A 12,361-nucleotide genomic window follows, 5' to 3' on the forward strand; every position below is an offset into this window, starting at 1 on the left:
TCTGTAGAGTGCCAGAGAGAGTCAGAGTATGCCCACGTTTGTAGGTAAATCTTTCCCTAACAGGTAGAATTAACCTCAGAACATTTCATAAACAAGGAATGATCTATATGCTAATTGGGATGTTTCAATCTTAGATTTGGGGAATAGTTAAATCAAAACTGAGCACAAAAAATTTCTGAACCACTATAATGTCATGTTCCTCAGTGGAAAAAGTTCCTCAGAAGGAAAAGCAAAGCAAAACAAAACAAAACAAAACAACGAAGAACACTAAATGCCTCCCCCCTCCCCCCAAGGTAAAGGGGAAGCCACACTTGTGATTGTATATTCTCCATCCCTGCTCCCAAGACCACATTTTCAAGATGCAAGTGAAGCAGTCAGAGATAAATTTGAACACACCGTTACCTTTGGCAGGATCCACAGCTAACTAAATTAGGACAGGTAAGACGGGACACAGCAGGGTAGGAAACTGCAAACTCAAATTTAGGTTTTTGAATTTTATGGTCTCCTCCCTTCTGCTTCATAGTTTTAGAAATCAGTCAATTTGCTAAACATTTCTTTTCGAACCAAAGCATATTTTTCAGCCTTCAACTTGACGAAAAATGGTATCTGTAATTAAGAGGAAACTAGAGTCCAAGTGGTAGTATACTACTCTTGATAGTAATTATTTACTTCACACTGCAATGGTTTTTGCCATGAAAGGGAGGTGGCCCTTGTCAGAAGACTTGAAACAAGGTAACTGTGGAGCTTCTGTGTCAGCATTTTTTCTAAGTGGTTCTACACAACACCAGCCTCAGATGAGGCTTCGTGAAAGAAGGGGTTCCAAGTCAGGTAGGTTTGAGGAACGCTGCAAACCATGGCCTCCCCAGGGATACCCGTAACCCATGAATATATTAAAGGTTCTGAGAATTCTGCCCTTCAAGAGTATATTTAACTGCTGAACCCAGCATTTCCCAATTATAATACAAGGAATCCTTTTTAAAGACAAATTAATATACATTCAACAGAACACTGGCCTGTGAAACTCATGTTGGAGAACACTAATCCACTCATCATTTGTATCCATCTTAGAGTATGGAGACTACAGAGCATCTACAGTGGATCCTGAATAATAAGTAAAAGCAGTCCCTCCTCTTGGGCAAAATCTTATGAGGAAATACATGTGCGTTGCACAAGAACATGAGAAAAAGAAAAGCTTGTTGCATAATTTCATGAGTTCACACAAGAGTCAACAACAATAGAGCACACTGGTCAAGTGGAGAGGACTTTCCTTCTGTGATGGGTCCATGAGTTAACCTGGAAACCAGAAGACAAAAACCTCAAAGCAGAAATGTTATTGAAGTGCTGTTTAGAAATATTACAGTCCTTTTTACATAAAAATGTAATTTCTAAGGAGAACAGGTCATAAATCTCTACCTTGGGTTTTAACAACTCAAATCATCCTTAAAACAGAGCAAGTGAGTGGCAAGGACATCATGTATCAAGGAAAGAGCTTTATGTTGCGTAACTCAGCAGAATCTAAGCGGCAGAGAGAAAATTTTAACATGTATATATTAATTTATAAATTCAAAGTTAATTAAAATAATTATGGCATAGGAACACTGTTTTTCTTTCTCTTAAATTCATAAAGTAATAGAAAAATTGGCTCACAGACTCACTACTGGATGAGATCTCATCTTATTTCTTTCTATTCCCCATGCTGCAATCCTCAACCAAAGAATCTATTTATAGTTTTAGTCACCACCACAGGGGGCCAGAGATAAAGTTCCCCTGGAGAGTTAGACCAACAGAAAACACATTATTGGTGAAGGCAGCTATTTGCAGACATCTCCCACCTTTAAGGACATTTTATAACTGTAGTTAATGGAAAGTGGTCGTTTCAGAAAGACTCAAAGCAGAAAGGAAAGGGCTTTACTGAAATCATACCAAGTTTACCTTGGCATGTCCTTGGGATTGATAAGTTTCTAAAAAAGGCATTATCTAAACTCAACACCAGAAAAGCAAACAATATGATTAAAAAATGGACAGAGGACCCAAACATTTTCCCAAATGTACGCAGATGGTCAACAGGCAAGTGAAAAATGCTCAACATCACTCGTCGTCAGGGAAATACAAATAAAAACCACAATGAGATATTACCTTACACCTTGTCAGAATGGTCAGAATCAAAGACAAAAAATAACAAGTGTTGGTGAGGATCTGGAGAAAAAGGAACCCTCATGCATTGCTGGTAGGAATGTAAATTGGTACAGCCACTGTGGAAAACTGTGGAGATTCCTCACAAAATTAAAAATAGAAATACCATATGATCCAATAATTCTGCTACTGGTTATTCACCCAAAGAAAATGAGAACACTAATCAAAATGATATTTGCACCCCTATGTTTACTGCAGTATTACACAAATAAGGAAGATATGAGATATCTATCATAGAATATCACACAGCCATAAAAACAAATGAGACCTTGCCATTTGCAACAACACGGATGAACCTAGAGAGTATTATGTGAAGTGAAATAAGTCAGAAAGACAAAGACAAATACCATATGATTTCACTCATATGTGGAACCTAATAAAGAAAACAAATGGTGCGCCTGGGTGGCTCAGTTGGTTAAGCTTTCGACTTTGGCTCAGGTCATGATCTTACTGTTTGTGGGTTTGAGCCTCACGTTGGGCTCTGTGCTGACAGCTCAGAGCCTAGAGCCTGCTTTGGATTCTGTGTATCCCTCTCTCTCTCTGCCCCTCCTCTGCTCACACTCTATCATTCTCTCTCAAAAATAAACATTAAAAATATAAAAAAAAAAACACACAAAAAACGAATAAACAAAAAGCAGAGTCAGACCTATAAATACACAGAACAAACTCGAACTGATGGTGGCCAGAGGGTAGGGGGGTTGAGAGGGATGGGCATTTGCATAAAGGGGTGTAGGAGAAACAGGCTTCCAGTTATGGAATGAAAAAGTCATGGAAATACAAGGGACAGCATAGATAATACAGTCAATGATATTGTAATAGTGTGGTTTGGTGACCTATGATAGCTACACTTGTGGTGAGCATAGCACAATGTAGACAGTTGTTGAATCACTATGTTGTACCTGAAATTGATGTAACACTGCATGTCAACTATACTCAAATAAAAAAAAAATTAAAATTATTTAAGGCATAGTGTGAAGAAATATTATTTTCCACTGAATTTAGAAACACAGGAGCATGAATAAGAATTTTTCAGCTTTTATCCAGCGGGGTCCAGGTAGAGACATGCTGTCAGACATTAAAACTGTCATCACTGGAACGACAGAATCAGACATCAGGTTTTTCCATAGTAGATAACATAATTCTTACAACCATTCAATGCTCTTTGGTCAACTGTTCTGATTACTAATTTCTCATATAGCTTGATACTAGAAAGGGAGTACCCTAGATAGTAGATATGAGAATTCAATAAAATGATACATTCTGTTGTGAAATTCACCAATCGACATTGTGGCTTATATATGGTTTTGTGTCTGATTCTGGTCAGCAAAAGCCATTTCTTGATTGTCTGATCAACTCCAGGTTTACTTCTAAAAGAGTTTCTAGATCTATGAGTTCAGAATTAGACTCCAACATACTGTCAACAAGCTTTCTTTGGTGATGTTTATTTCATTCGGAGTTTTAAAAAAGTTACTATCTATTTTGTTAAAAAGTCTGTATCATATTGAGGTGATCTCTTCTTCCTCAGAATATTTGAATACCCCAGCCCGGGGTCACCACTATTCTACTTTCTTTCTCTATTAATGCAACTAATCTATTACTTCACAGAAGTGTAATACAGTATTTGTCTTTTTGTGTCTTATTCACTCAGATAATATCTTCAAGGTCATCCACCCTGTAGCATGTATTTCATTCCTTTTTATGGCTGAACAGTATTCCATCGTGTGGATACGTGTATTCTTTATTCATCTGTCCGTGGACATTTGGGTTGTTTCTACCTTAACTACTGTGAAGAATGCTATGAGCATTGGTATGCAATTGTCTTTTCAGGGATCGATTGATTGATTGATTGAAAGTTTATTTATTTATTTTGAGAGAAAGAGAGAGAAAAAGCGGGGTAGGGGCAGAGAGAGAGGGGGACAGAGGATCCAAAGTGGGCTCTGTGCTGACAGCAGAGAGCCCGATGTGGGGCTCAGACTCATGAACTGTGAGATCACAACCTAACTGAAGTCAGACGCTCAACTAACTAAGTCACCCAGGTGCCCCCCAAAATTTAAATAATAAGAAAAATATTATTTACACATGTGGCCACCATTCCCCTTACTCTTCATTCCTTGGTGTATGCCCCATATTACCGTCTGGAATCACTTTCCTTCTCTCTGAAGGACATTCTCTAACATCTCCTGTAATGCATATTTTTGGATAAGTCTGAAGAAGTCTTTACTTCACTTTGGTTTATTTATTTAAAATTTTTTAAGGTTTATTTATTTTGAGGGAGAGAGAGAGAGAGAGACAGAGTGAGAATGAGCAGGGGAGGGGCTTAGAGAGAGGGGGACAGAGTATCCAAAGCAAGTTCCATGATGACAGCAAGATCCCGACCCAGGGTTCAAACTCACAAAAGGTAAGATTGTGACCTGAGCTGAAGTCGGATGCTTAACAGACTTAGCCACCAGACGCCCCCGTGTCACTTTGGTTTTTAAAAGATGTATTCGGTGGGTGGTGACTTCTAGGTTGACAGCCTTTGTCTTCTTTCAGTACAAGAAGCTCTCACATCCAACTATCTTCTCACTTGCATTGTTTTCTGACAAGGAATCTGATGCATCCTCATCTTTCTCCTCCATTTTTTTTCTTTTTAAAATGCTTATTTATTTTGTGAGAGAGAGCATGAGCAAGCAGGGGAGGGGCAGAGAGAGAGGGAGGGAGAGAACCCCAAGCAGGCTCCACACTGTCAGCACAGAGCCCGATGCGGGGCTCGATCCCAAAAACTGTGAGATCATGACCTAAGCCGAAATCAAGAGTTGGACATTCAACCGACTGAGCCACCCAGGTGCCCCTGTTTTTTTCCTTTATCACTGCTTTTAAGCAATTTGATCACGTTGTGCCTTGGTACAGCCTTCTTCATGTTGCTTTGTGTTTGGGGTTTGTTGAGTTTCTTGAGTCTAAGAGTTTGCAGTTTTCATCAAATTTGAAAAAATTTCAGCCATTATTTTTTCAAATATTTTAAATTTCCCCCTTCTCTTCTCTCCTACAGGGACTCCACAAGCACGTGTATTGGGCCACTTGACATTGTCTTGCAGGGTCCTAATTTTTTGCTCTTTTTTAAGGTGGTGGCATCTTTTCCCCCCCTTTTCTCATTGTGTCTCATTTCAGGTACTTTTATTGCTGTATCTTCAAGTTTACAAATCTTTCTTCTGCAATATCTACACTGCTGTTAATCTCATCAAGTGAATTAAAAAAAAAAAAAAAAGACCTTAGAGGCTGTTTTTTATTCCTATCCGTAACATATGCATAACAATTATTTTAATGACTTTGTCTTTTGTTTTTTTGTTTTAATGTTCATTTATTTTTGAGAAAGAGACAGAACGTGAGCAGGGGAGGAACAGAGAGAGAGGGAGACACAGAATCCGAAGCAGGCTCCAAGCTCTGATCTGTTAGCATAGAGCCCGACATGGGGATCGAACTCACGAGCCATGAGATCACAACCTGAGCCAAAGTCGGATGCCCAACTGACTGAGCCACCCAGGTGCCCCTGACCTTGTCTTTTAATTCTATAATCTATGTCAGTCCTGGATCAGTTCGAATGACTGACTTTTCTTCTCATTATAGGTTGTAGTTTCCTGCTGTTTTGCAAGCATGGTAATTTTGGATCCAATGGCACGAATTCTGAATTTTATCTTTTGGGTGCTAGAGAGTTTGCATTCCCATAAATATTTTTGAGCTTTGTTCTGGGGCACAGGTTTCTTGGAAACTGTATGGTTCTTTTGGGTCACGTTTTCAAGATTTGCTGGCTGGGATTAGGGCAGCATTTAGTCAAGGGCTAATTACTCCCTAAGAGCAATGCCAAGATTTCTGTCTGTACTCTCCCTGGTATCCAATGAATCATGAGGTTTTTCCAAAGGTTGGTGGGAGCAGGTAATATTTGCAACCCTTGGTGAGTGCTGGCCATTGTTGCTTCTTACCCTTTGGGGTGGTTGTTTCTCTGACCTTGGGTAGTTGCTTCACATGCACATGCTGAGCAGCGCCCAGATGAACACCTGCTGTGGACGCTCTGAGGCTATTTGGAGGTCCCCCTATGCAGCATGCTGTTCTCTGGCTCTCTGCTCTGCAAACTCCAGCTGTGTGATGTCTCCCAGCTCAGCTCTCTTGTTTCACTAGCGGAGTCTACTGAGCTCTGCCTTGGCTTCCCCACTCATCCACAGACTAGAAAGTCTCTCAAGGAAGTAAACCAGCTAACTGCAGGGCTCGCTCATTTACTTCTTGTATCTTAGGAATCGCCGTCTTCCCTTGCTTGATGTGAGTGACTGGAAAACCATGGTTTCATGTTTCTTTAACATTTATCCTTCTTTTGTTCATCTTATAGCTACACTGTATTCTACGGTGCACATACACAATTATTTGTTTGTCTAATCATATATTTATGTAATTTTTTCCCAGTTTTTTGGCTGTTACAACATATAAAACTCTATTTTTGGATATACGTGTGAATATATTGTACAATAAATCTTGAGTTGTGGAATTCGTAGATTAAGTAGTCTGAGCATTTAAATTTTTGATAGCTATTGCCAAACTATTCACTCAAAAGGCCTCCTACCAACAGTGTTTCCTCTAAATTCTTGCAAACACTGGTTGCTATCAACATCTTAAAAGTTTGCCAAACTTACAATGGAAAGATATTTCATTATTTTGACCTGAATAACATTGCAATTGTGTATTGTTTCAAGATTTGAAAGAAAACAACTGTAAAATCACCCAAACCTGGGCTTTTGTTATGAGATAATTCTTTCCTCCTTTGGGAATATATTGGCATATTTATGTCAATATTTCTTCTGGGGTCAAGCTAGGAAATATTTTTCTTAAATTCACCCATTTCATTAATATTTTGAAGTTTATTTGCTTAATTTTGCACAATGCTTTTATTAATTATTGCAATGTCCTCTGTAAGTTTTGAAAACAAGCATTCTACAATTTTAAAAAACCAACTATGTCCCCTCCCTTCCACTCTCCAACTTCCACACTTCTGTCTGCCCCAAGGCCATCATCTGCAGGTAAATAACAGTCCACACCCATGTGTTGCCTCAGATAAGCAACTATATTCATAGTTCATAACTTCCCCCTTCCCCCACCTCCCAAATTCTCTGTCCTTCTCCTTTTTCTAAACTATGTCCTTCCTCCCTCCCCTCCGTTAAAGTAGTAATAAAACATGTATAAAAAAAAATACTAAATGACCATCTGGGGTGCCGGGTGGCTCAGTCGGTTGGGCATCCGACTTCAGCTCAGGTCATGATCTCGTGATTCGTGAGTTTGAGCCCCTTGTTGGGCTCTCTGCTGTCAGCCCGGAGCCTGCTTTGGATCCTCTGACCTCCTCCCTCTGCCCTTCCCCAACTTGTGCTCACTCTCTCATTCTCTCTCTCAAAAATCAATAAAATATTAAAAATAATTATTAAAAAAAAAGGTACTAAATGCCCATGAAATGCAAGGTAGACCGGCACGTGCTAGGAAAGACTCACATGCAGTAAAATACAAATCCCTGATCTCGGGGAGGTTCCTCCCTAGAAACAGTTACCAAAAATCTCCACTTCCCTTACAAAGGCTTCAGAACCTATCCCTGAAGCCGAAGTCACGTCAGCCATTACACCCATGCCTCCCCACAGGCAGGCAGAGCTCACTGGTGGTGTAGCTAGGGATGGACCTTGTGTGATGTCTTCCTGCAGTCACGGCTAGGTTAAGTTCATCTGAATGCATCTTTTCTTCCCGTGGAGGTCTGTTTCAAGCCTGCCTCACCTTACGGACGTGACAGGAAAAGAGGATGTTCATGTATTTGTCCTTCCGTTTCAGTTCATTTGCGACGGGGACAAAAGTGCCTGAGGTCTGAGGTGTATCTGGCTTCTGAAAGAAAAAGGAAACATGACAAAATGAGTCTGCTTAGCATTTTAGATGAAAAGGGAATCTTTCGGTTGCCTGCTTTGTAACCATGCTCAGTTTCACACACACACTTTTATCTCCCATCCCAGATGGTGAGCAGCTAAAGGGGTGTTACAATAATACCGGAGGGCCTATAAAATTTTTAAAATAAGGGATGGGAGGGAGAATGAAATGTTGCTTTGGGAATAATTAATATAAAGGTGGTAATTAAAAATAGCTGCTGACTTATGCAAGGGAATGTTTAAATGTGTAAAAATTAGGTTGTGGAGTGTACCTAATACATATGGCACAGAGACACAGACGACCTTTCTTAAAGCAGGGGAAACATCAAATATTGCGCAGTTAGAAGCAACAAAATCTTTTTGTTTAGTATCTTATCGCTTATAGAAGTTTAGCTTCTGTAGGTGTCTTGTTCTTTCCACAAATTCTTGCAGAAAAATTCTTCCCTTTCTGTAAATCCTTCCTGTAAAGGGAGCAGGAGTCGATTGTACTTTGTTCTCCTGGACGTACCGAAGCAAGATAGTTGCCCTCCCAGGCTCTTTGCAGCCCCAGGTCGGCCCTTTGACCTTTCAACATTTCCATGGCTGCAACCTTTGCCCTGACTTGGGGCAGGTCAGAGGCGGGCATGCTCTTGATGAGCTGGGATGCTCTCCATCTGTAAGTCAATAAATGAAATATATTAGGATTTACAAACCCAATCCCATTCATTCCCCAAAATAACTGAGCTGCCATTCAGCAGAATTTAAACCAAAGTACTTGCATGCTACTCAATACAACAACACCAACACCAACACCACCAACAAACAAACAAACAAAAATCAAAGGTCTCCAAAATATACACAGAGCTTGTTAGACAAAGATTTGCATAACTTTCTTTGTCATTTGTGTGTTTTGAAAGCAACTAGAACTTCATGATACGTGGGTTCTCCTAACAGTTATAGTTAGAGCACACAGAGTTTGGATTCATCACTCATTCAATCAATAAATGCTTCCTAGGCACTTACTAAACTCCTGATGCTGGGCGGTGGAGGCCCAGCAGTGAACAGTCGGATAAAGGTCCTTTCTGCTAGGTGCTTACATTCTAGAAGCAGGGACAGACAGCAAAGAAACCAACAAGCATGAGTGACATGCTAAGTGCTATGGAGAAACTCAGGCAAGGAAGGAAGGACAGGGGTGCAGTGGAGAGCAGGAACGGGTTTGGGGTGTTATTGATATAGGGAGGTCTGGGGGGGCACCACTGATCAGGATCTGTGAGCAGAGACATTCAGGAAGTGAGGGGGGTACATGGATATTTGAACAAGAGCGTCTTCTCCAGGAAGAGCACAGTAGTGCAAGGGTTCTAAAGTGTGTACCTGCTGAGTGGGTTGGGGGACCAGTGAGGAGCCCTGTGAAGCTGCAGCAGGAAGGGTGTGGGGGAGGGGAGCAGGTGGGGAGGCCAGAGAGGAGCCCAGGGACAGATCCACACAGCCACGGAGGCCATTGTGAGGACTCTGGCCTTTACTCTGAATGAGACTAGAAGCCACTGGAAGGTTCTGAACAAGGAAGGGACATGACCTGACCCCTGCTTTACAGGATCATCCCAACTGCTGTGTGAAAGAAGGCTGGAGTGGGTAGGAGGCTCTTTGTGTAATGCATATGGGAGAGATCAATGGCTGGGATTGCAGAGGGAATGGTAGAGGCAGAGACAGGTGTTGGGCCAAGATGTGTTTTGAAGGACATGCCAAGAGAGATGCCGATGTATTAGATGTGGGAGCAAGAGAATAAGGGAGAATTTAAAGACGACTCTGAGATTGTTGGCCCAAGTAACTAAAAACATAAGTTAATCTATTCCTGATTGAGAAAAACAAGCACAAAGGTTTTATTCTATCAGAGCCATCTGAGCCCTACATGCACTTATGCCGTCTTAAAGCAGGGGAATGGAAGCAAACCCAGAATAACAACATGTCCAACTCCATCTCATCCTCCTCCTTCTCCTGCTCCTTGAAAGAGAGTAGGGGTAGAGGGAGAAAGAATCTTAAGCAGGCTTCATGCTCAGCATGGAGCCTGACATGGGGCTCGATCTCACGCACCATGAAATCATGACCTGAGTCAAAATCAAGAGTCAGACACTTAACCAACTGAGCCACCCAGGTGCCCCCAGAACTTCTTTCTATCAGATGGAGTAATCGGGCTGGTGGTTCTCTGGCTGTGCTTCCTCAGGACATGATGATGAGACGCACCTAACATGGAGAGGCGGTGCTCTCTCCCCTAAGTAGGTACACGAAATATTAGACTGCTTCCATCTAAGACTTGCCCAAGATGTATTCCATTTTCAAGAGGGTGACTTGAGCCTAAAGGTTTGTTTTTCTCTCTTAAATTCCTACTGAAATAACCAAATAAATATAAAAACGAGGAAAAACTCTGTAGCAGCACCAGCAAACGAGAACGATATCAATGAACTGAAAGACATGAAGCATTTCTTAGAGATTCGAGGCAGACGGGCTCGAGCTGCTGGTGAGGTGGCTCAGTGCTGAACTGTGCGGTCCACTTGGTGGGAGGAGAGGAACCCCTTCAGCAGAAATGGCACGGACAGTCCTTGGGCCTGAAGTAGCCAGGGCTGGTGGCCAGGACAGGCGGTGAAGGATCTCACTGTGGGAGATGTGCCAGTTCTCCGCACAAAGAATGGCTGCCCGTGGTGAGATGGGGCCATCTGCTGCAGCAGACAGCATCAAAGGTAGCAGGATACAAAAACAACAGCCATGGAAGAAGTAAAGGCTCAGCCTAAGAGTGAAATCCTCTTCTCTGCTCTCTGGGGCCAACTGACACTCCAATGGGACAGACTGTCCTAAGGTCATTCCACAAAAGGCTGGCAGAATGACAGGCTGGGAGCAGTTGGTGGTCATAGTCAAGGTCAACTGGTGACGGGCACATCCTATAACACTAAGCGGCTTGCTGAGCAACTGCCCCAATTAGCCCTCAGGTTCCAAATTTTATTCTCAGTGGGGGGACGTCTTTGCTCTATCTGCTGGTCTGTTTTTGGCCTCAGTGCCCAGTCCGTCTGTCCCTTCTTCACTACCCACAGTGGCCCAGGACAAGGCCTATACATGACTGACTCCAGAGGCATGCTGGGCATCTGATAAGTAAACTGTCATCTATAAACCTATGTAGCCCCCAACAACATGTTTATGGAGGCCATAAAAATTGCCAGTCTCGACAACATGGTAAGGGGGACAAAGCTGAGCATGAGGAAGGCTCCTAGTCTTTCCAGAATGGAAAAGAATTACTGTGAGGAACAGGAGCGAGCTTAACCATGATTAGACAGGCTGCAATTTTAGAAAACAAACAAAACAAACAAAAACCCATGGTCAGAGTGGAATCCTTTAATTTCTCAGTAGTCCACAGATCAAAAAAGTTAAGAATAAATTAAGTAGGATACAGTGACTACATCAGGGGTTGGTAAACCACAGTCTGTGCCAAATTCAGCCTATGGCCTGGTTTTGTGCTGCTCGTGAGCTAAGAATAGTTTTTACATGTTTGACAAAACCAGAGCAAAACAAAGGAAAATATGTGACAGAGACCATATGTAGCCCATAAAGCCTAAAATATTTATTATCTGGCCCTTAACAGAAAAAGTCTGTATTTGGACGAGATTAACACAACTGGCAGGATTCATTTAGTGTGTGTGCACACGCGCGTGTGTCTGTGTGTGCACAAGGTTAGCAGACACAGCAGATGCGTTATTGTCAAAGTACTCATTAACCTAAGCCCCAAGAAGGCTGGGACTATCTCTTATATCTTTATTTTTTGTCACCATATCCCTGGAACCTAGGCCAGTGACCATGACACAGTTGGCCTGGAGTAAGTATCTGCTAAACGAATAAACTGAATTTTGCAATAATTAATCAATTATAGGCCATATACAAAACCATCAAAATCTAAAAAGAAGACTGTACAGGTCACAGTGCAACACAGTCAAATCAATAATTCTTGGTGGCAATTAAAAATACTACATAGATCTTTCTTGTCATGGACAGGTCTCCCCCCCCCACCCCAATTTTTTTTTTCAGTTTATTGATTTATTTAGAGAGAAAGAGAGAGAGGGAAAGACAGTGATTCCCGAACAGGTTCTATGCTGCCAGCATAGGGCCCAATGTAGGGCTCGATCTCATGCACTGAACCTTGACATCATGACCTGAGCTGAAATCAAGAGTCAGACACTTAACCAACTGAGCCACCCAGGTGCCCCTCCAAAAATTTTAAGTAGTCATAT

At 41.7% G+C, this 12,361-nt stretch overlaps 1 protein-coding gene across 1 annotated transcript in view; it reads right to left on the minus strand.

The window, feature by feature from the left end:
- Positions 1–12,361, minus strand: part of MYO1D (myosin ID) — a 265,335-nt gene that overhangs the window by 147,758 nt on the left and 105,216 nt on the right. Inside the window, exons 17-18 of the mRNA XM_053892918.1 lie at positions 8,623–8,767; positions 7,972–8,076 (exon numbers count right to left, since the gene is read on the minus strand). Coding sequence (XP_053748893.1) covers positions 7,972–8,076; positions 8,623–8,767 — 250 coding nt within the window. The remainder of the gene's footprint in view (positions 1–7,971; positions 8,077–8,622; positions 8,768–12,361) is intronic.

This window comes from Panthera pardus, unplaced genomic scaffold (genome assembly GCF_024362965.1).
Source record: "Panthera pardus isolate Hobbes unplaced genomic scaffold, ASM2436296v1 HiC_scaffold_3, whole genome shotgun sequence".
NCBI classification, from domain to species: domain Eukaryota; kingdom Metazoa; phylum Chordata; class Mammalia; order Carnivora; family Felidae; genus Panthera; species Panthera pardus.